The sequence below is a fragment of the Panicum virgatum genome, chromosome 3K (genome assembly GCF_016808335.1).
Source record: "Panicum virgatum strain AP13 chromosome 3K, P.virgatum_v5, whole genome shotgun sequence".
Taxonomy (NCBI): domain Eukaryota; kingdom Viridiplantae; phylum Streptophyta; class Magnoliopsida; order Poales; family Poaceae; genus Panicum; species Panicum virgatum.
In genome coordinates, this window is record NC_053138.1 from 36,027,174 (window position 1) to 36,051,783 (window position 24,610).

Consider the following 24,610-nt stretch of genomic DNA (forward strand, 5'->3'; position numbering starts at 1 on the left):
TCACAGCTGCTAATGGTTAGCCAGGAGAGATGTATTAGAGACAGAGAGGGGTGGGTCCCACTTAAATAAATATTTTATTCATTGCGATGATGGGTCATGGCTTTGCTTAATTTGTTTTCGATAGGTCCACGTATATTCAAGCATAACCATAACTTGGGTTCTACAACTGCTACTACATCTATAGGTTCACTACCGAAAATTCCTTGTTTGCCTAGTGCAAGAGCGTTTGCCGAGTGCTATCCTTCGGGCACTCAGCAAATAAGTTCTTCGAATACTACATGGAACTCGAGAAAATAATAGCACTCAGCAAACAACTGATTTGCCGAGTGCCAAAAATAAAACACTCGGCAAAAAAGAAGAAAGACACTCGGCGAAAACAAAATACTCGGCGGATAAAGCTGTTTGCCGAGGGTAAATATTTAACACTCAGCACATAATTTTTTAAAAAAACTATTAGAATAAATTTACAAAAAAAATTGTAAAAAAATAGGTATGCTAAGTACCCAAATCTAGTACTCGGCAAAGCTGTAGTTTGCCAAGTGCTAGATCTAAGCTACCGAGTGCCAGATCTGAGCACTCGACAAAACCCAGTTTCCATAAAAATGGCTCTAACTCCACCTATCTCTCCTCCCTCCTCCTCTCTCACGATGCTGCCCCCATCCTCTCCCTCCCTCGCCCGGCGCAGCCCCTCCCCTCCCTCTCCCGCCCCCAACCCCCCCCCATCCCATCCTTCTCCCGCTGCTACCTCCGGTTCCCATCCTCGGCCCCCGTGTGCGGTCCTCTCTCCCTAGCAGCCGGCTCCCTCTCCTCCCTCTTCTCCCATGCACCGCCTCTCTCTCTTTAGCCAAATCCCTCCCCCGGCAATCTCCTGGCCCTCCACCTCCCTCTCGCGGCTCCTCTTCTCCCCCATCCGCTCGCCCTTCACTGGAATAGATCGACCGGTGAGGAGGAGCAGCGAAGCGAGGAGCGGCATCCGCCACCAGCAAGAGCTCCAGCGCCCCCCCCTCTTCCTCCTCCTACCCAGATGTGACAGTGATGGCGGGGGAAGCTCCTCCTCCTCGGATCCGATGGCGAATTGTCCGAGGTACTCTCTCTCTGTGTGTGTGATCCAGTAGGGCCACGGCGGTGGGCAGGTCACGACGGCGGTGGTGGGCTGGTGGCAGCAGCGACGACGGGCGGGTGGCAGCAGCGGCGCTGGCTAGTGGCCGGGGTCGGCGGCGGCCAACTGACTGGTGGGGCCGATGGATTTTTATTTGTTTTCCCAAAATTTCTTTGCCAATTGTCAATAACACATGGCAAACTTTTTTGCCTAGTGCCCGACACAAAACACTCGGCAAAAAATCTCTTTGCCGGCACTTGTTTGCCATGTGCCGTTTGCCGTGTGTTGCACACGGCAAAAGCTTTGCCGTGTCCAGCAAACTAGCAGAATCCCCGTAGTGGTTCTTTCTCATACTTGTTTAAGCTTGTATACAATACCATGCGGTAGTGTTTAGCAAGAAATTCCCAATGGTCAAATTCTTTTCTTCTTCGAAAGACAGTAAACTAAATATTCTTTTTTTTTGTTTGATTACCATTCCTAAAACATGTCGGATAGATGTATATGACTTCGAACGGAGAGGCATAGCACATACTCCCTCCATCTCATTATATAAGGCATAACCACCTCTGGTTCAAAGACCCAGAAACGTATTTATTTCTCTCTATCAACACTATTATTAGTGCATCTATGTACATATTTTCAGAGAGAGCACGCGTCTTATATCTTGGGACTTGACTAAAAAGTGGTTACGCGCCTTATCTTAGGACGGAGGGAGTAGTTCTTGAGAAGTTGAGATTGCATTATTAGTAGCTAGTTATAGACTTATAGGCACCGGCCATTGCTACGGTACACCTATTACCTCCAAAGAGGTAAGAGGTTGAATAAATTAATCTGGACCTTTGATATAGTATTAAGGAATCTGGCTTTCTGGTCTAAGCAAAATTCTATTTCTCCTCTTACCCAAGAGTCAAGACCACAGTAATTGTCTGCACATGCTTAGATTACATGATCGTAATCCAACCGCCAAATTAAACCTTGCCCACGTTCGTAATATTCTCCTCGTTAGCTGTTGGGAGATAAATAATATAGTGAAGTTCGCTCGATAAGTACATGATTGAACTTGAGCTGGATGCACATAAAAAATACATCAGAGTTATACCATAGAATTGTTTTAAGAGACGAGAATTGTAAATTAGTGGTTGTTTAACTAGTGTACTGCATACACAATGTACGTGTAATGTCGTAGAAAGAGGATATAGTTAATAAGTTAGTGAAATTTTACTTGTCATTCTAAAATTAATAGATGGTGAGCTCACAATTATTAGATTCGAGTGCAGGATCTTTCGAGTACACACAGGGATGGAGCCCAGTTAAAGCCCGTGGGTGCCTGTGCACCCAGGCCCAAAACAAAAATTAGTTGTTACTATCAGATTTTCACCCTGGGCCAATTCGTTGCACCCCCTAGGCTCCCACCAGGCCTGCAAACAGAACCCGAGTGAGATTTAGGCCCAATTTTGCAACCCCACACAAATCAGCAATTGTTGATGCCCAGCCCAGCTCAGCAATTGTTGATTGCCCCTTTGGCTCCTCATCTCTATCGTGACGCTTCGTCTACAGCACCGCCAGCGCCCATGTTTGTGCCCCTTCTTCCATGAGCAGTGAGCACACAGTGACCAAGAAGCCCAAAAGATTGCCTCCTCCCTCGTTGGTCAGACTGCCACCCAGCAAAAATGCCCGCTAACACCTGCACCAGCCTGCAGCATCTAGCAATTCGTCAGCAGCAAATTCAAATAGCAAGGTAAGAATACATGTACAAACTTCTGTGATTCTTTTAGTAATTTTGATTCCCACCAACTTGAGGCGAGTTCCGTCTATTGGATTCTAGGGTATTGTTTCAGATTGTGTCCTGCAATGCGTAGGGTTGGAGTTTTAAATATGGGTTTCTTGATTAGTTGATTAAATGATTATAATGAGGACAGCAAGCAACTGTAATTTCGATTCTTCTTTTCTTTAGGCGAGTGGGATTGAAGTTTCGCATATTATGGATTTGCTCGTGTCAGCCATCTTTTGTTCATGATTTTTACATTCTCTTATTAATTACACTAAAGTGAGCAACATTATCTTGGCTTTGTTATTATCAGTACTTCAAATTTGTTGATCTTTTCAAAATTTCAGCATTGTTCTTGGCTTATAGCGCATTCAGATACAATTTGGTACTCTAAATTATGATATACATAGCATAAATTTGGACAAGGGGCAGTGTTGTAAATCAAAGTCAAGAGAACAGTATATGAAAGCTGAACTTTGAAGGTGGCCAATTTATGAAGGGGAAGGAAAAAGTCTTTGGATTAACATTTCTGTAACTTGATCTTATCTGACCTGCTCTCCTGTACATAGGAGGTCACTCTCATCCTTATGTAAACACAAGTGAAAAGCTAAAAGGAGAAATACAGATAGTGACTCCTCTTCCTCTCCGTGCTCTGTGTGCTCTCGTGTGTCCATTTTGTATTCTTGTGTGTCCTTGTGTGAGTGCTACAAGCTGATTTCTAACACAGGTGACCCCAAGGTGTTGGGTCGATCTCTGGAACAGTGGTGCACTGCTTGCGTTTGCCATCGTTTGTGCCGTGTGTTGCTAGGCAACACTGACATGGCTTCTTACCACCCAACACTGGGTGTTCCCTTCAGCTACTACTATGATTGTTGCTGCAGCTTTTTAGTTTGGTGCTAAAGTATTTTGTGTAGATTGCTGGTGTTTTGCAATTCGCGTGGCTGAAGCTGAAGCACCTACTTTCATAGTAATATAAAGAAAAGCAACGACTGGGGTGGGTGAGCCAGAGTTAAAAAGAGGATTCCTCGCTTTTTTTGTCAATATTTTGAATATTTTGTCTATTTTGACCGTAACTTGCGTTGCTTGTTTTCATCATATATAGTTTCTAAAAATGTTTGTTGTCACTAATTTTTTTTTCGCAATATTGTTCTTTATAAACACGTGTGTGCCGCACGTGCACCCTACTAGTAGGGATAAAAGAAAGAATGGGAAAATCCGGTCCCGATCAGTGGCACCGTATTCCGTAAATATCGGCACCATATTCCACAAATACCGATCAAATACTAATTTTTCGAGATATATGAATCTAAAATCGGGAAACAAATTCATAAAAGTTCGGTGAAATAAAAAATGAGGTCAGTCGATGTATTTTTCACGATTGTATTCACAGATCCTAAATTTTAACACGAATTTCCAGCTTTCTTTCCAAATTTCATCCCATATTTAACATTGTGTTGCCGTTTATTTTAGCTCACCGGGAGGAAGCAAGTGGCGTCTACGAGGGCTTGCATGCTTCGGTTCGTGACCCGCATTTTTTGCTTTTTAACTCTTTTTATGAAAGATTTTCACAAATAAACCCCTAGACCCAGGAGGTCGGCGCCATGATTCGGGGCGCCGAGGTATCACATCTCGGCGCCATAGATCTTGGCATCGAAATATTTCTACGCTAAGTTGGCACCGACATGACAATTAGCTCGACAACGTAACCTACGGCGCCGAGCTCAGCTACGGCAACGAGGTAACTCTGCCAGCCCGAATCCCTGTTACGTGTTGAGGTTGTAATACCTCAATAGTAATTGACAATCTTGGAACTGGTGCTTGTCCGCAGAGCAAAATATACAAGATATACTCCATTTTTTTTTACTTGTCGTATAACCCTCCGGTGCACAGACCAAGGAGGTTATTAAACACCACAAAATCTTCTCTCAGTTTCTCCCTCCAACGATTAATGAGTGCATCTCGATTCCTTCCGTGCATGCAGCCATGCAGCCCGGAGATTGGCCTCTCTCAATTCCGCATGCAAAATCCTCCGTCACAAGCATGCGCGGTCCAGCTGTTTTCCACCATCTACATGCATACAGATTCAATTCTACGCGTGATCGAGGCGGGCGGGCCAGTACAACACATGCAGACGGGCCCATGAACCACTGATCCAACGGCAGAGATAAGCCATGTGCACACATGTACATGCGGCTCTGACTTTTCGGGCCGCGAGAAGAGAGAGGAAAAGGTCGGCACGGGCAGTCAGCGCCAAGGTTCACCAAACCGGTGGGAACCGGTCCGGTTTGACCGGTTACTGGTCAAACCGGTCCGGCCCGGTTCTGGTTTGGTCCGGTACCCAACCGATCAAAATTTAAATTTTAAATTTAAATTCAAAAAATGAAAAAATTTCAAAAAATTCCAAAAAATACTTCAAGGTGCAATGAATCTAATAGTGTCAAATTTTCTCAAAAATAGGCCGGCCCATTAAAGCCCACCGGTCAAACCGGTCGGTAAACCGGTAAAACCGGCCAGTAAACCGGTTGCACGGGAGCTTTTGAATTTGAATTCAAACCGGTCAAACCGACCGGTAAACCGGTAAAACCGGCCGGTAAACCGGTCAAACCGGCCGGTAAACCGGTCAGAACCGGTTGCACCAGATTTTTTGAATTTATTTGAATTTGGATTTGAATTCAACCGGTTTCCACCGGTTTCCGGTCAAACCGGTCCGGTAAACCGCTACCGGAGGGCGGCGGTTTGACCGGACCGGTCGGTTCAGTTAACCCTGGTCAGCGCAGAATACAGCAGGCCGCTTCGGCGCCGTAGCGTTTGGCCTGCTATGGCGCCGAGATATTTGCCACCGCACTCGGCGCCAAGATCTATGGCGCAGAATGGCACCACGAGTCATGACATCGATACTTGGGTTCAAAAATGCAATTCGTTTCGCTATGAGTCTATTTGTGAAAAATTTTCGCAAAAAAGATTAAAAAATAAAAAATGCAGGGTTACTAACTGTTGCAGTTTATTTGTTTGGGTTTATTTGTAATTCTTTGAGTTGAATGATTAGAGTGGTTATAATGCGTTGTTGTGTTTCATTTTTACCTATCTGTTTCTGACCGTTACCGATACATTTCCTACCTTCATTTTTCCGAAATGATTTGACTGATTCGGTTTCTGTTTTCAAATAAAAAAAATGAAAATAGTTAGATTTTTTCCGATCGCTTTGATCACTAGTTCTAACCGACACGAAAGAGATTCCCATACATTCCCTTTGAGCGCCTCAAACGGTAAAAAGTAGGAATGTAAATGATATGATTATTTCCCAACCAACCTAAAGGGCTGGGATAGTTATTCAGATATTATTTTTAGATATCCGAATTATTCAGATATTTTTTCGGATATCGAATATGAATTTCAATATCGCATTCGGATATGAGAAGGGTAATATCTGTCAGATCGGATATCCGATCGGATAATCCAGATAGTCTAGTAAGATACTAGATTCGGATAGTTATATTATACTAAATATATATTAATAAAAATATGATCAAATCTCTAAAATTTATAATTAATTCGCTTCAAATAAAAAAATATAACATTAGCATCAAATGTTTTCTAAAAATATAATCTATCTATTGGTACTCCATTGGAATAATAAAAAAATATTTTCTAAAAGTTATAACTCATTTAATTTAAGTCAAAAAATATATAATTAGTAGCAAGTATTTTCTAAATTTATAATCTATCTTTTGGTACTCTATGGGAGTTGGATGTTATTTATTCGTAGTTTAGATTGAGAATTTAACTGAACTCTAACAATAATTATATTTGTTCCATTTTAATATAAACTCAATAATAACAATTCAAAGTCTAGCAATAATTTCGTCACTCCTACATATTTATGCACGTAATAATTTAGAATGTCAATTTTGTGTAATTGAATGCTCAAAATGGTATGTCATCAGTATTTAAGTTGGTTAATCAAGCATGATTTAGTTTGAATCTAGCCTCCCGGAACATAAATCGACTAGTTGAATTTCCCACGCATTGCTGCAGGAATTTGAGGTTATAGTAAAGATGACAGTTTGGAATTATAGTTTAAGTAACATATTTAGAGATTAATGGAGAAAAATCTAAATAAAAATATTCCTAAGCAAGTAAGGATATGTTTGGCACTTTATCTAGGACATTGACTTCCCTTAGGCCCGCTTACATTTGGCAGTTTATCTAGTACATTGACTGCCCTCACAAATAAAGTCTTTTCTACATACTTTATCCTCACTCGTGCGCACAAATGAAGAACTTTCCGGTCGAGCACCCATCCCCAAATTGCTCCAGACCAAGCACGCTTAATCTCGGAGTTCCTTGGAGATCAGCTTCCGAAAAAAAAAGTTAAACTTGTTGGCATGAGTATTCTATTAATCATATTAAGCCTTAGGCCGAGATGTCGCATTGATGCTCTTGGGTCCACTCGCAGGTCTCAATATTTTTGTATGCTCCAAACTGCCCCTGCTGTCTCTCTTCTCTCCACTTGGTGACATGCGGGTCCCACATCGTATTCTTTCTCCTTCCTTTTTTTCTTGTGCTCATCCCCTCTTCCCTCTCTCTCCATGACGTCCATCCACGGCGGCTGCCATGCAGGTCGCCGCCCCTCCCCCCGGACGGAGGCGCGGCGCACGCATAGGCAGTGTACTCCCGGGTGGCAAGCTCGAGGTTGGAGCGGTACGCGACACTCGTGATGTAGTCCCGCACGTGAGCCGCGCTCTCCGCCGGCGCCACCTCCACGGTGCGAGGTTGTTGGCCCCCGTTATAGATGGCCGTTTGGCCCGATGCCCATGGGGGCTCGAGACCCGGCCCAATTTAGCCCGACTCGAGCACGATCCGGGCCCGATTATTATTGGGCTCCGGGCGGCACGGGCATGATAGCCGGGCCGTGCCTAGGCCTCACTGTCAGCCCATGGACGCGTCCAGGCACGGCCCGAAAAAGGGCGGCCCGATCGGCCCGATGGGTAGCACGATAGGCCCGTTTAAATACTATGTTATCCATTATCAAACTCTATTTAAACATTTTCGGGCTGCCGGGCTGCCGGGCCAAACGGGCCGGCCCGGCCTGATTAAATCAATTTCGGGCCGTGCCTGGGCCGGCACTTCAGCCCATGGGCAGGCATGGCACGGCCCGTTAATATTTTCGTGCTTAAGAGGGTCGTGCCTAAACGGGTCGTGCTTAGACAGGCCCGTGCCGGGCCGGGCTGGGCCGCCCGTTTGGCCACCTATAGCCCCCGTCGCGAGACGCCAGCTCGCGCTGCGCACGTCCGTCGGCACGTCATCCATCGTCCCCGCCCCGTGGACCCGCCACCAAGGACGACGGGAGGTCGATGACTAGCGGGCGCAGCAAGTGCTGCCGCGCGTCTGCCGCCTGCTCCTTGGACGTGTCCTGCACCATCGCGATCGGCACCAGATCGACCTACAACTCACCTCCAACATGCCGCGAGCCCGCGACGGTATCTGTCGGTACCTCACTCAGCTCCTCCACGCCGCCGTGGATGGACACCATGGAGAGAGAAGGAGAGAGGGGTGAGGGTAAGAAGGGCGTGTTTGTTTCTGCTTAAAACCCGATTCAGGACGGAATACTCGAAAATACCACCCAAACGGTCTGCTTAATTATCGATTCTATGTGCCGCCGATTCCTTGCGAATCAGGGAAACAATGTGAACCCAGATTCCCACCAATGCCTCCCCGAGCGAGCAGATTTTTCTATCGCTGCCCTCGCGTGTCTTCAACCCGACGACCGACACCCCGGTAATTCGATTCAGCCCCCCGTGGCAAGTGCGCCGGTAATCTGGGCGGCGGAGCGTGCGTCAGACGGGTGCAGAGGAAGGATCGAGATCGGAGCACTGTGTGTTTGGTTGGGGTGCTGGGTTCGACCTGGTTGGGTTCGACCCATTTTTGGGGTGTTTGGATGGGGGTTGGGGAGGGTTAGAGCCAACCTAAGAGGAATATACCGTGTAGATGCGGGTTGAGTTGGACTCTCAAAATCTGGCGGACGGAGCGGCTCCATCCGGGTTGAGCGCGTGCATGTGATTCCCATCACCCCTGCCTTTCCTTTTCTTCCTCCCACTCTCGACCGCACCCCATCTATCCTTCGAAAAAAAAGAAGCGCACCTGTCGCCTCGACCGCCGCCGCTTGGTCGCCTCCTCCACCGCCGCCCGAACCTCTGCCGCGCCGCCCGGACCACCGCCACCTGCCAATCCCGTGCGGGGACCAGGGATGCTCCAGGCCTGCGCGCTGCCGGCTGCTAGGCCCACGCGCCGCCGGCCGCGCGCAGGGCCGCACCCCGCCAGGCCGCCTCCCTCCGCAAGCTGTTGCTCCCACCGCAAGCTGCTGCTCCCACCGGCCCAGATCTGCTCAGTAGTTGAAGGTAAATTCATCCCCCTTCCTTCATGTGTGTATATGGCACATTGATGCTGGATTGATGGTTGATTTGAAGAATCTTGTGTTAGTACATGAAAACCGTACATGGTATTTTTGCTAGGTCATTTGTAGTCACAATTTTATTCTGTTGGATGTAGATGGACAAGAGGCTCAAGGCATTTGTTTTTGCTGCTGTTGCACATTGGTTGTTGTGTGTGATGGCAATTGTTGCTCGGTCTAGGAAAAGAATACGAGTTGTAAGAAGGGAAGGAATTACTTATGCACCAATATAAGAAAGGGATAGGAAGAGAATGGAATACCTCGGTGATAAAATCTGGAGGAACGACAGAACTTGTGTAGACATGTTTAGAATGAACAAAGCTCGTTTCTTTAGGTTTTGTCAGTTGTTTAGAGATCGTGCTTTACTTGAAGATACCGTTCATATGTGTGTTGAGCAGCAAGTGGCAATGTTTCTACATATCGTGGTGCACAATGTTAGGAATAGAGTAATTGGAACCAATTTTGAAAGATCCGGGGAAATGGTCAGTCGTTATTTTGTAATGTGCCTATGGATATGGCCTAAGACTTCTATTTCTAATGTGGCCAATACTTTTATGTGGCTTTTAAATTATTGTGTGTGCATTTCCTTGATGCATGGTGCAAGCATATGAAATATTATTATGTGTTGATGAAGTGGCTGTTAAATTATTACGTGACTGTTAAATTGCTGATGAAATTGAGGGGGGTAACCTCACCAATGGACTGCAAAGGTGATAACATTCAGATTTCATTCCAATCCATCCATCCAAACAAGTGACGGGTTGGCTCCAACCCTTTGCAGTCCTCGAACCAAACAAGAAACTGGAACGAACCCAACCCAGCAACCAAACAAAACAAAGGTTGGAGTCATCCCCAAAATGAGAGTTGGAGCCAACCCAACCCACACAACCCCAAACCAAACACACGGAAATAGAGATACGGTGCACCTTAACTCCTAAATACCATAAAATACGTATCCATAGAAATAATAAAATACTCAGTGCCATCTTTATCTTCTCCTCGTGCTTCTCAACCTCATCCTCTCTCTCTAGTTTCTCTCTCTCAATCTCAGGAGAGAATCAGGACCACGACCATCCCGAGCCGACGACTAGCCCACATGCCGCCGGCGTTGGCGGCCTGCAGGTTGTGCCGAAGTCGGCCAACTCCCTTCCTCCTCACCCGCTCTCTCCCTCAGTCCTGAAAACTGAGGTCGTTTGCTCCGCCCGTTTGTGGACGCCGGCAGCCGCCGAGGTTCAGATCCGCGAGCTCCTTCGCGGAATCCGTGCCTCCATTGGCCGGATCTGGGTCGTGGTCCCGGGGGCTGCACTCCCCTTCGCCGGCGCCGGCGCCGGCGCGGAGCTCCCTCCTTCGCCGGCGGTTGGGTGTTGTGGCCATGGTGCCCACCTGAGGGAGGTCTCCTTCGCCAGCGAGACGCAGGAACCGGCGCGGACGGCGACAAGCGGGCGGGCGGGGGGTCGGCGTTGGGCTCGGGCAAGCCCAGGTTCCCCAGGCCATTGCCACCGTCTTGCTCAGATTCACGCCCTCCTCGCCTCGGCTCGCCCCCACCGTCGGCGCGCGCCTAGGCCCGCGGCGGCCGCGCTGCTGCTCAGCTTAGTCAGCCGCGCCTCGGGCCGCGTCGCTGCTTGGCTCAGCTACCCGCGCGTTTGGCCGCTGCGGCTGTGCCTCAGCCCCCGCCACGGACCGACTCCGGCCGGACCGACTCCGGCCGCCCGAGCTCCACTCACAACTAGCCCTGTGGCGTGTCGACTGGGTCGACTGGCGGCGCGTCGGTGGCCGTGTGTGGTTGCCGAAGCCACAGGTGAACTATGATGACCATGGAGGAGCAACAGCATGCAGTTCATGACGGCGGAGACGAGGTGCACTTGCAGCTAAGGTGATTAGATCCTGACTGTTGCACCGAGACGTTGCTTTGCTTGCCAGCTCAAGATTTTTTTTTCGTTCTTTACTTTTTTCCTAGTCTGGACGATGGTACTTCGTACCCCCTGCCACTGCCGCTCCTATTCGATTCCAGAAGATGGACTAAGATGCACTTATCCAGTCGGTCCTGATCCTAATTGATGCAAATTTAGTGGCAGCAGCAAGTTTAGCTGTACATGTGGTTAGTGTGCAATATCCATTGTGCATCCTAATTTATTGTACAATTATTTAATTGTTTTCTTGAAGGATGATAATTGATATGTGGAACAGCTATTATTTCTATTATTGAGTCTAGATTTTTCACCAGCTCCAGCAGGCTTTTTTTTACATCCCAATGTAGTGAACATGTTTAGTTGTTTATTATTGTGCATCTATCATTTATATTCTGTGCCAAAAATATGTGCAACTCTTGTACAGTAAAGTACACTGTTTTATGTGCAACTCAATTTATGTGCTCTAAACTTTTGCAAGTCCATATTAGAATGTAGAATGTGTACGAGCTGATATGACATATGAGTGAAGAAATAACTAATTCATTTGCTATAGTAAAAATGTGTGGATTTTAGTGAGCACTGCTACGATATTTCCTGTACATTAATAATGCACTTATGTATATTCAACGTTTTATAATTTATTTTCTCGTTTATATATAGAGGAGTTGATATTATCCTCCGTCCCGATGCACAATTCTGTGAACATAAAGTATGTGCATCTTCATTTATTGGATTCCTAGAATTTTTTTATATCTGGAAAAAAGTTAACCCTAAGTTCATGCTACTGATTTGATGTTACAGTTGAGTTTAGCTGACCCATGTGGTGTATCCTTTCAATTCGACTCCTTTTTAGTGTAAAAAAACTGTGCTCCCTAATTTTTTACAGTTAAGTACGTCATAAAAACATGTGCATATATTGTGTTGCTTGGGTAATTACAATATGATTTTCCGGGCAACAAATTCATGTAGTGTCAATATGTTTTTGTAAAAAAAATCACTACATCGCACAATATTGTGTGCATCTTCATCCTTTATTAGTCATTCAACATTTGTTTTCTATCTTACTTTTTCATATTTATGTATAGAACTATTTATGAGTTTCTTTTGCATTAAAGTGTGTATACCATCATGCATCAGAAAAATGCATTAACACGGAGTCTCATCTAAGAATAATTTGAATAATTAGTCTATCATAATAATTTATTTGGCATGCAAAAAAATATGTGCATCATGACACAAATTTGCAAATATGTGATGCATACAAATTTCTGTTCATCTTTAATTGTCTAACAATCTAGGCTTCCCATTATGCCCAAAGATATGTGCATCTTGTTTTTTGAAATTTCTCAACCATAAACTTGTGCACCCTTATTTATTGAATGATTCCCATAGTTACTCTATACAGAAAATTATTCTTATGCATATGATTAGGGGGAATTTACAAGCTCAATATTAAATTTTTGGAACTTTACGTACTGAAAATACATATGATTAGGGGGAAGTTAGAAGCTGAATATTAAATTTTTTTTACATAATGTGATGCTTCTAAACTAAAATTTCTTGAATCATGTGCTTCTGTCGCTGAATGAACTTTTCTAGTTTCATTTGTATAAAAATATTTGCACCCTCAAACCTACTCTTTAAATAGTTGATTTTGTTTTTAAGAAATTGCTTGACACTAAAATATGTATGTTCCAATAGTATTTCCGACATTTGTTGATATGCACAAGTTCCGTTCATTGTGATAGGTATGCTGTGGGCACAACCCTAATGCATAAAGATTGAATAAAATATGTGCATCATGTATTTGATATAACAAATTTGTGTTGTGCAGCAACATGTACGTCATGGTGCATTGAGATATTTTGTAAATTTTATTGTGTAACAGAAGAATTACATGTGTGTTAATGAATATTTTTAAATAAGAGACGCCTTCTATATGAACGAACCTAGGTATTAAAATAACCTACTTTTACTGTTCAAGATTCCTAAGGTACGATGGGCTGATGGGCTGTTCCTGTTCAAAGCAGCTATCCTTTCCCCAATGCTCAGCTGCTCTCCTCGGTACTCGCTCCATATAAAAAAGAACACCTTACTACTATTTACAAATACATTCAAAATACTGCAAACTGTACCTGCCGTTCACAAATCTTAGCGTAATCCTGTCCGCACAGTTATCCGGCGCACCTGCCGCCCGCGGCTGAAAATCCGCGCTCCATCGACACCCGCCCTCCCTGCTGCCGTGCCGCTGCCCTCCCCCTGCTGCCGCGCCGCCGCCCTCTCCCTGCTCGTGCTCCGAGGCCCGCCCCCTACTGCCGCGCGCTACCCGCTCTCCCTTGCTGCCACGCCGCCGCCCTCTCCTGCTGCCACGCTGCGCAGCTGCCCGCTCTCCTCTACTGCTGCGCCACGCCGCCGCCCGCCCTCCGCTGCTGCTGCATGGGACCTCGAGGCGGCTGGCCGAAACTCCTCGATGAAGCGGAGGCGGCTGTACGGCGTTGAGCTCCACGATGAGGCGGAGGCGCGAGTGGTGGAGCCGGCGAAGGTGCGGCAGAGACGCTCCGTGAGGTGGAGTAGGCGCGAGCGGTGAAGAAGAGATATAGAGAGAGTAGGAAAAAGAAGAAAGTGAAGAAGAGATAGAGAGAGGGAGAGTTCGAAAAAGAGAGAAGAAATATGTTTGATAAAAATTGAGGTAGGAAAAAAGTCGGAAGAGTACATTTAACTTTAAAAATATTTAATATTATTGTTATATAATTATCTAGCTAAGATATAAAAAATATAAGAATGATTGACTTCTACTCATATTCAGAGAAAAAAATGAGATATCATCAACCTCAAAGACATGTCATATATTTTACCACTCAATTTAGAGAATTGACTAAAAATAATCAGAATTGTAAAACACCTAACTTATTCAGAGAGCCGATTCTCCAGACAGCTGGCTTATCTCAGAATCCAATTCTCAGAAAAGCGAGGTCTAGAAAAGCGAAAACAAACAGAGCCGACGAAAGAAAGGAGAAAAAAGATAACTTTTTATGTATCTGGAGAGAAAAGAGACAACAGGGGCAGTTTGGACCGGACAATAATACAAGACCTGGGAGCGGACCAAAAAACATAATATATATATAAAATGGCACATCTCATATAAAAAATGAATTGTAACTATGTATATCTAAACAGGTGAATCGCAGTTATTGATGTGAACTTGACAAATTGTAATGGTATTTATGAGTTAATCCGATCCTAATCGACGACAGCTCCGAGTACGCGAGAGCCGGCGGAGAGCAGCGGCGACGGATCGAGCTAGTCAACGCCCCGCTCTGTCTCCGTGTCTCATCTCGAATCCACATCTCCTCCGGGTTCTGGCTCTTCTTGCTCCACTTCCCTCTCCGTATCCGCCGCGGTCGCCTGTGGGCGTAGGCTACCCGCCAGCCCTCGGCTGCCATCGGCCGGCCATTCCAAAGGCTCTATTGTAGACGCACGAGGTTAGTCTGGAATCATCTTATATTATTTTTCTTTTTCATTTTACTTCTCATGGGATACATGGAATTAATTTGGCATCTTTAATCGTTCCCAGGCCCCGGTCTAATTTCTCATATTTAATTATAGCTAGCTTGATTGTCTTTCTGAGTTCCGACAGTTTGAGAACGAGATTTTTTTGGGAGAAATGATTGGTGATTTTTTACCCCGATACTTCTCTGCTGCCAGTTATGAGTTATCGTGTGAACTTACACATGCGCATCAAAATTAATTGTCATGCCTATGGTAGAAAGTTCCATCTTGGTTTATGGGTACCTGCCGCTGTTTCTCTAGAAAGAAAAGAAAAGAAATGACTGGTACCCTGTGCTACTGCTAACCTATGCTACTGCCAAGCACTAGTGCTAAAAATGTGTACTAAACTACTAATTTCATCAGAAGCAAGAATACATCACCTCATAAAGCATGCATGTTAATTACACTAGTTGTTTAGTTTGTATCCTGAGGATTGCCCAAAAGAAAGCAGAGAATTGGGAATCCGGTGCTGATCAATCAGCTGATAAAGCTTATCCAGATTTTTGAATATGTAGGATATCTCAGTTTCTAATATTTTAGAACTAGTTATTAGGTTTTATATGAAAATCCGCACATAACCGGTGAAACCTACTGGAGATTTGTATCTGGATGGAAATTTTTTATCTCTGCTTTTGTGCCCATCATCTTTTAAAAGCATTATTTGTTAGTACAGTTCGCAAAGATTTGGTAATGACATGGTGTATGCAGTGCTGTACTGAACTATTACTGTTTATAGGGGTTACAGACAATATGGGCAGAAGAGTTCAAGTTATTTTCGTCACCAGTCTTGTGCTTTCGTGCACCATAAGCTTGGCTTTGGATGATGCTGGTGCGTCTGATTTTTTTTATGTGCAATTGTATGTCTAGTGCAGGCATTACATGGCCAACATTGTTATTTTATTCAGAATAGTTTGTTCTGTGTTAAAGCTAATTTAATGGGAGTCCACAAAAATTAATGAACATCACTACTGACCATTCATTAGGCCCTTTTTTCAGGGACAAATAGATGAGCAAAATCATTTAATGTGGACATTTATAATTTTATTACTCTCCTGGCTGTGTTCTATCTTTGTCTGGCCTCAGCTTCCGTGGAAAGCCCTGATACAATTCATAGTAGGTTGTGTCTTTTCTGTTGTCTCCTGATGTTCATCAAACAAGCGTCACACTAGCTTTTTATGAATTATTTATGTGTATTTGAAAGGGAAACGTGAAAAATTTTGAAGAAAAAACCCACCCATCCAAGGTTCAACGAGGACTTGACCATAAGTTGTCTTGGCATAAATCCACACCCTCAACCAACTGAGCTAGGTTCACGTCGTGATTATGACAATTTCAGAGATAATCAGGAAAGCCTGCCAATTTGTAAATTTGTCTTAAATACCGAAACCCTAATCACCTAATCCTGAAGCAACTGCATGAGCATTTAGTGAGCAATAATACACAACTTACAGGACTTTTGTTGTGGCTACATTTAGTTTTTTTGCTAAATGCCATATCTCTGATCTTCACCCTTGTTTCAAAGCAACTTATCATTTCGCACTTGTTTAATGTTACTCTAGCTACTATAAAGGCTCCTAATGTGGGCACAGTATCTCTGGCAATGAAGGAAAACCCACAATTATGCCAACTTTGCGAGCAGTTCGCTTCCGAAGCCCTCTTCTATCTTAATGAAAATGAGACCAAGATCGAAATCATTGATACACTGCACCAAGCTTGTTCAAAGTTTCCTTCTTTCAAGCTGGAGGTATTGCTGTTTTACCTTCAAGATTTTCCTTGTGCTTCAATAGATGTGCCTATATTCTAAAAGTACTCCATTTCTTATGTAATGTATGCCTATGTATTGAACTGTGCAGCCGCCCCGGGCCCCCCAAAACCAAGGGCCCCTCCCCACGTATAGAGACTGCAGGTGTAGTATAGGCTCAAGCTGTATTTGTAAGCCAGACCCTATGGGCAGCAGGCCTGCACGGCTACACGTGCACCCACAACACAATGTGGCAAACATGAGTGCATGACTGGGTGAACTCCTTTAATTCTCTAGATTTATCGCCGCATCTAATCTAATCTCCTGACTCCCTCGCGACTCGTCACATCCAATCCAATCAAACGACGGCAACTCCATTTTCTCGGGAGACCTCGACCACGATCCACTGCCGAACAAGTAAAGGCAACGGAAGTTGCCTCTATGTCTGATATATGTGAAGTTCAAAATTCATCAGTATGTCTTATTGGCTGATGCGCTATTTTCCATCTGTACAATCTTCAGAGTTTAGACTTGAGAATCCATTGTCCATATCTCCATCAAGGGCATTAATATAATTTAGCCAAGCGGTTTTTGCAACTTGATAATTTACTAGTTTTGTGGACTTGATCATGTATGGGTATGGCATTACGTTTAGTAAATTATTAATTGTATTTTCATAATTTTTAGAACTATCATGTTGATAGAATGTATGTGTTAGAGCGTGCAAAAAGGAAAAAAGATGAAACAAGTATACTACTATTATTAAAATCTCTATCTCTACTATTTTTATTTTTAAGATAAGCAATAATTTATTGATCCGTCAATCGCTCTCTCTTCTATTTCTAAAACAAACAATAAATAATAATATATGTAATAATCTTCAGCCGTAGCAACACATAGGCATATTTGCTACTTAGTAATATTATTGTTATGGGGCCTCTTATTTTAGTTTCGCTCCGGGCCACCAAAATCTCAGGACCGGGCCTGCTTCTGGCAGTGCACAAGGTTGGTAGATTATTATGCCCCTCTTTTCTTCACAAGAATTGCCTCTTTAAGCCCTGAAGACTTTTGCGTATCAATAAGTTTTTGCGTTGAGGCAAAATTCATTCATCTCCCAAGACATGAGGATGCTTGCACCCTTTGCCATGAGGTTGTTGATGAGATTGTTACTAATCTTGAAGATCCAGACATGGAGGTATTTGTTTCTTACCTTTTCTTCATTTCATTTTTGTTCAATCAATTTTGGTGCCTTTTTTTGTGTGTGTTCTCGTGTTCTGTGATTGTAAGGAGTCAACCTACCTTCATCTGAATCTTTTTTATTCAATTCCTGGGAGCATTTTTCATATGTGATTGGTTTGTTACAATGGATGTTATGTGGAGTTTCGTTGTCCAAGTGTATTGGATTCTGAATCAATATTGTGTTGGCGTATTGACATTTAGTAAAATCTAGTCACTTTAGTGACTTCTATATGACGGAACTTTTTAGCCACAAATTCTGGTAGATAAAAGTTTTTGCACTGTACGTGTTCGAGAAAAAAAAAGTTTCAAAACAGTATGTTTGGTTCATCTGATTGAATGGTTATACCATCCAGCCAGGCAAGTATGTTTGGTGCATCAGATTGAATGGTTATACCATCAGGCCAGGCAAGGATTCTACATCATCATATTGAATGGTTATACCATCAAGCCAGGCAACAATTCATGAGCACCAAGCATACATGATCAACATTGCCCAGACATGCTTCCATGCATTTTCCAACTTTTTGTCAGCTGTTCTGTTAGCATTTGAATTATGTGTTACATTGTGTGCTATTCCAGTTCAATGCCCCCCCTCCCAATGAGTATCAAAATCATGTTGGTTGGCTAACTGCTAGTTAAGCATGCGTGACAGTGCAGTTGTGACCCATAACTCAGTGAACACTGAACAGCTGTGCAATCTGGGCATATGCTTTGCAGGGAAATAATGTGGGGCTCTGATTTTCCTGATGCGTCCTTATTAGAATATGTATAGCCATATGTTGTGTTGTACTTATATTTACTTGTACACCAAGCCTTCCTAGCTATATATATGAAAGTCACCCCCATCTAAGGGTATGTGGTGTTTCCTAATTCTCTACATGGTATCAAGAGTCCGGGTTCTACCATAACCCCCTCTCCTCCTTCCGCTGCCATCTAATCTACGCACGTGCACCCCTGTTGCACCACTGCACCACCCTACATCGTGACGCCCCTTCTACCACGCTATACTGCTGCAAGCATCGCTTTTGCTCCTGCTCGTCGCCGCCTCCTGCGCAACCTCATCTCGACACGCGCTGTCGCTACATCTCCTATCATCCGCTCCCCCTTGGTGATCGACGACCTATGCATGTCCACATCATCAACTCAATCTTTGACCTTGTTTGTCACCATGGCGGTCACAACTTCCTCGACCGGCTCTCCAACACCACCTTCATTGAGCGGCGAATTAGCCATACCCATCTACATCAACCCCTACGCCACCATCGCCGTGAAATTGCACGTGCCGATCACCCTCGAGCTGGCTAAGCCAAACAACACCAAGTGGGCATCATTCTTCAGCACCATGTGCGGAAAATTCGGCCTCATGTCCAACATCAACGGCTTCCCCATCGTCCTGTCGACCCAGCTTGGGTATAGGCATGCCCGGCTGCCCTTCCCCGCATGCAGCCAGCGAGGTGCCACCGTCCCCGTCCCCAGCAGCTATCTCTCTGATAACACTTGACCACGGACGCGGCAGCCCCGGCAACGCCCATCACCCTCCCTGGTTGTGGCTGTGGCGACAATGCACGGCCCCAGCCTCCTCTCCCTGCGCGCTGCGGCTTGTGCGGTTGTCCTGCCTCGGCAGCTCTCCTCCCTGGCGGCACCACCTCACCTGGCCCTGGATGCGGCCCCCGAGGCGCCGCCCCTCCCGGCGAGGTCGTCGGCGCTGCCTGGGTAGCCCGACACACATGGGGATTTATTCTGTTTCATGATTTGATATTTGCTTCTTATTTACACAAGTAGTGAAAGTCTGAATATTTTCATATATCTTGATTCTTGTTCATGTGTATCGGTAGGAAGTAGCATTTGGTGGAAAAGAGATACAAGATGTTAAAAAGGCATAGAAGGGATTCATGAACCAAAATCCATAAAATTTGATTCTAGAATCCAAGAATCCAAACAGCACTATATTTTAGTCATAATCCAGATTTTAAGAATCCATCTAGAATTCAAGATTCCAAAATCCAACATGGCTTCCAAAGGGGGTCTTAATGTGCTTCTACTATTTATATTGTAATCTATGCAAGTACTGAATCTAATTGCTTACATACTGAATTGCTCGTGGATTTATTTTGTGTACTACATTTTTTAGACGGTATCGAATACTGAATTGTATGTTGAAATTTTGATATGGCATACTCTAAGTTCCAATCCTAGGTCCGCCACTGGTGGACCATAGAAGTGATGAGCAGCACTGTAGTATGTTGCCTACCTTACCTCACCAACATGAGATAGTGAGAACTAGTTGCTGCATGTAAGTTAAAACAGTTTCTACCTGGCTGTAGAAGTTGCATACGATTTTCTTAGTACTCTTGCTTCGGTAAGTTACTTTTCAGTGTATTTCATCAGAAGCACGGCTCTTTAGTTTTGAATGATTTCAGAAGCTTTCCTACAGTATTGGTATAATGTATATTTGATATATAAGTAGCATGCCTTTATTTTTGCTTGGAATTTATAGGATGTTCTCTCAATCAAACAACTTCAATGTTGGTCAAATGGGACTATTCCACCCTCCTATCACATCTTGGGTTTTTTTATACAGAATCTTGCCACATGATCTGTTGAAGAATATTGATATTTCATTAACGGCTCACTGACCCTGCGTACCCACGACTTTCTGTCTAAATTCCTTTCGTTTTCTTTAATATATAACAGAATGTGTCTCCCCTACTGTTTTCCCTGTAGAAAATGAATATTGATATTTGAACAACAATTACATATTCATATGGATTTTTGTTAAAATTGGGATGGTGGTCCCTCTTTCATACTTTTTTTTTCTCGAACCCGCAAGAGAGCTGCCTATCATTATATTAAAAAGAAGAAAAGAGGTAAGAAACCTTAAAACACGCACACCCACACGTGCACACCCTGTTATGGTTGTTGGACCGAGGGATTGGGGAGGAAGAGAGGGGCTGCTGTGCTACAATATTGTGACTCTTGAAGATACGGCGGACACCCTCCTTGTGCTGGACCTGCACGTAAGTAGCCGCCGGGATCCCATGTAGACCATCGGAACGAGAGGGGAGGACAGGTATCGCCACCGGAAATTAGTCGCAACAGCGACCAGCGGAGACGTCCTCGTGGCGGCCGGTGATGGAACGTGATGGCGCTAGGCGATGTGCCTCCACCGATGACAAGGAGGAAAGCGCCTCCCTTATTGCTGCTGTAGGATTGGAGTTTGCTACCCAGCGCGCGCTTGAAGACAGCAGCGAGTTGGCGCGAGCGCTGGTGGCCTTCCGACGGGACAAGGTCGCGCCCCCATTTGCCGAGGTCGATCGCTGTCAAAGCCGCCTCTTGCATCTCCAAGCGCATCTTCTGCAGCCGTCGCCGCGCTAGGAGGCCGCGTGCTGCAGCCTGCAGCCGCACCGCCGCCTACAGCCGCACCGCCGCCTGGATGAATGAATCTGCTTGGTCCTGTTGCTCCTTGCGCATCACGCAGACGAGCCGTCGCGCCAAGAACTTGCGCGTTGCCGCTTGTAGGTGCACGACCGCCTCTCTCTTTCGTTCAAGTTGAATCATCTCCTGGAGAGCGGCTTGTATCTGGACTATTATAACCCTTACGTCGGCGCACAAATCCTTGGTGATCGGCAGGGTCGGCGAAGACGTTGGGGGTGCCGTGGACAGCGTGGCGGCAGCCGTCGATGAAGAACTCGCCAGGGTTGTAGATCCGTACCCTGGCATCCCATAGGGCATGGACACCACAGGGTTCGATGTCGGCGGCGGTTGAAGGCGCGACTCCATAGAGGTGATGCGTGCCTCCATGCACGTCTCCATGTCGCCCATGCTACTCAGCAGCTTCGCCTCCATGCGCGTCTCCATGTTGCCCATGCTGCTCGGCAGCTTGGTCATCTGGGCGGCCAGACCCTCCATGGTTGGCGGCGGCGGCGGCGGTTCGGACTTGTCGTCGCCTGGCATAGTTGATACCAAATTGTTATGAACGCTGATGGGGTCGAGAGGGGAGAGTGCTGAGGGAAGCGGTGGCGGCGCTACAGTACCCGCGGTGCTATAGTTCCGCGGGTACTGTTCACAGGCTGGATCGCGGCGGCGGCTAGGGTTGGGGGCGCTGGGAACGCCGGCCGCGGGGTTTCGCCCACGGCCGGCAAGAGAGAAGGGATTTCCTTCTAATCTCTTGCTTGATTAGATTGATAGATCTCCTCTCCTTATATAGAGAGGTTTAATTAACCCCTAAGCAAGCGACTAATTAACCCTAATGGGCTAAGGCCCAATAGGCCCTTGACTCCTCTAACACTACACCCCACCTGGACATACAGCTTGTCCTCGAGATGCAATCTAACAATGACGCTAACAATGACTCCACTAGACGCAAACCGAACTCCTAAGAACAAGGCTTTTACATCTCGGCTTATTTTAAATAAACTGCAACTCTTTATTTTTTTTGACTCCTGAAGATAAGGCAGACACCCTCCACGTGCTGGATCTGCACGTATGTCACCGCCTGGATCCCACGGAGACCATCGGAACGAGAGGGGTGCGCGGGTACGGCCACCTGGAATTAATCGGGATTGCGACCAGCGGAGACGTCCTCGTGGCGGCCAGTAGCGAAAAGCGGTGGCGGCAAAGAGGAAACCGCCTCCCCTATCGCCGCTGCCGCAGAGTTGGAGTTCACCGATCGCGGAAACAACACCTTGCTCACGCATGAAGACAGCAGAACATCGGCGTGATTGCTGGTGGCCGTCTGACGGGGCGAGGATACGCTCCCCTTTGCCAAGGTCGACCGCCATGAAGGCTGTTGTTATGGCTTTGATACCAGATTGTTATGGTTGTTGTTGGACCGAGGGATTAGGGAGGAAGAGAGGGGCTGCTGTGCTACAGCACCGCGGCGCTACAGTACCGCGGGTACTGTTCACGGGTTGGATCGCGGCGGCAGCTAGGGTTGGGGGCGCTGGGAACGCCGGCCGCGGGGCTTCGCCCACGGCCGGCAACAGAGAAGGGATTTACTTCTAATCTCTTGCTTGATTAGATTGATACATCTCCTCTCCTTATATAGAGAGGTTTACTTGACCCCTAAGCAAGCGACTAATTAACCCTAATGGCTAAGGCGCAATAGGCCCTTGACTCCTCTAACACACCCCACTACAGAAACAAACTATTAAGCACCTAGGACACAAAAATGCATCCGTCCTCGATGTCCCTATTTCATACTGCTTTCTTGCTGTTACTGATCAGTAATTTTTGTGCCAAGATTACTTTTAAAAGGACACAAAGCCTTATGTCATCAGTAATTTCTGCTGCGTAAAGATAGAAGCCTCGGCGTGATAGTTGTGCCGCATATTTTGTACATGGATCATGAGCAGGATGTATATTTAAGATCATTGTACGTAAGAGATCATACTGCTTCAAGCCTTCATGTATAATAATGATTAATGGAACTGTGATAATTGTGGAGCAGAATTATACACCCTGATCTGTACTGCAAGTTCTGTCCCGGGATTCTAGTGATGTTGTACTCATACCGAAGATTCTAGTTGATCCGATCCCTCAATTTTCTCAGCTTGGCATCACAAATTTATCAAATAGCTGATTAAAAAAAATATTGTCTCTGTCCAATCAAACATCTGATGGAAACAAATAGCGGTCGTTTTCAGAGGTGAAATAATGATGCTCCATTATTGTTGCTTGTTGGTTGGGTATTTGTTTCCTTGCCACTCTCGTCCTCTGGCCCAGGCAAGTACTCCCGTGTGATAGGATCATAGGATAGGTTGCGACGCTGCACCCATACCACGCCTCTTGATAAGACCGAGGGGCTATTACTGGTACATGTTCCTGATACATCCCTTGTGTTATCAGCATGGCTTGCTACAAATCATGAAAAGATAGTTAATGATAACATCATTTTACATGGTTCAGGAATTAGGATCAAAAGAAGGTGATCATTCTACAATATTTGAAATGCAGGAGTCTCTACTGTAACACCCTAATTTAAATTTCAGCATTTTATAATAAATTTAATTGGCTTTATTTAAATTTCTAAGGTTTATTGTGTTTAGTATGGCATTTAATTCAATTTTGTTCCTTAAGTAATTAAAATTTTATCATAGATTTAAATTTTGGTGTTGCATTCATGCTGGTGCATTTATTTTACTCATTTGAGTGTGGTTTGAATTCAAATTTTATTTGAATTCAAATGTGTTTGATTGTTTTAGAATTAGAAAGAAGGAAATAGAAAAGAAGAAAGACCCAAGCCCAGCCCGTGCCCACACTCCATTCCAGCCCGTTCCTTCCCGCTCGGCCCAACCGGGGGCAGCCCAGTCGCGCGGCCCACTCCCTCTTTCCCCCCTCAGTCCGGCCCAGAGCGCAGCGCCTCAGCTCGGCCCGCGATGCACGCCACGCCCAGCTCCGCGTCAGCGTCCCGACCCGCAGGCCCACCTGCCAGCGCCCTCCCCGCTCAGCCCATGTCGCCCCGCGCCGCGCGCTTCGGCCGCTGACAGCCCGGGCCCGCATGGCAGATCCGTCCCCCTCCCGAGTCGCTCGCCCGTGCAACGGAAACCGGCCGTGATCCCCGGCGAGATCCTCGCCCGCGTGCTCAACGGCACGGACGCCCAGACCCCGCCCGCCTGCTTTATATCGCACCCCGCGGCCTCTGCGCCTCATCCCCATCGCAGCCGCCGCCCCAGACCCTAACTCTCATCGCCCCGCCGTGCCGCCGTGCCTCTGCTCGCTGCGAGCACACCTCCCCGCTGCACCACGGCCCCCACAAACCCCCGCCTTAGCCCCACATCGATGCCCCGAAGCTCGCCGAGCCCTTGCTCGCGACTCCCAGGCCCTGCAGCACGGGAATTTCTCCTGTGCAGCG

The 24,610-nt window shown here is 45.8% G+C and overlaps 1 protein-coding gene and 2 long non-coding RNA genes across 8 annotated transcripts; all 3 read left to right on the forward strand.

Annotated features, from left to right (window-relative positions):
• The first annotated feature begins 2,731 nt into the window (after positions 1-2,731).
• On the forward strand, positions 2,732-3,513 carry LOC120701441. Its single transcript, XR_005686101.1, has 2 exons — positions 2,732-2,837; positions 3,215-3,513. It is a non-coding gene; the product is annotated as an uncharacterized LOC120701441 (long non-coding RNA).
• A 7,500-nt stretch (positions 3,514-11,013) lies between these two features.
• On the forward strand, positions 11,014-11,676 carry LOC120699109. Its single transcript, XR_005685220.1, has 2 exons — positions 11,014-11,191; positions 11,276-11,676. It is a non-coding gene; the product is annotated as an uncharacterized LOC120699109 (long non-coding RNA).
• A 2,795-nt stretch (positions 11,677-14,471) lies between these two features.
• LOC120699110 (prosaposin-like) lies at positions 14,472-20,612 on the forward strand. Of its 6 annotated transcripts, XM_039982978.1 has the most exons (6): positions 14,472-14,710; positions 15,514-15,606; positions 16,337-16,521; positions 17,516-17,523; positions 17,602-17,713; positions 19,942-20,612. In XM_039982978.1, the coding sequence occupies exons 2-6, from the start codon at positions 15,528-15,530 to the stop codon at positions 19,951-19,953; spliced, it is 396 nt and encodes a 131-aa protein (XP_039838912.1). In that variant the 5' UTR covers positions 14,472-14,710; positions 15,514-15,527; the 3' UTR covers positions 19,954-20,612. The 6 variants fall into 6 exon arrangements, 2 of the variants coding, with proteins under 2 accessions (XP_039838912.1, XP_039838911.1); XR_005685224.1 differs by lacking the exon at positions 19,942-20,612 and having other exon boundaries at positions 16,367-16,521; positions 17,602-17,862; XM_039982977.1 differs by having other exon boundaries at positions 17,516-17,713; positions 19,954-20,608.
• Positions 20,613-24,610: the final 3,998 nt, after the last annotated feature.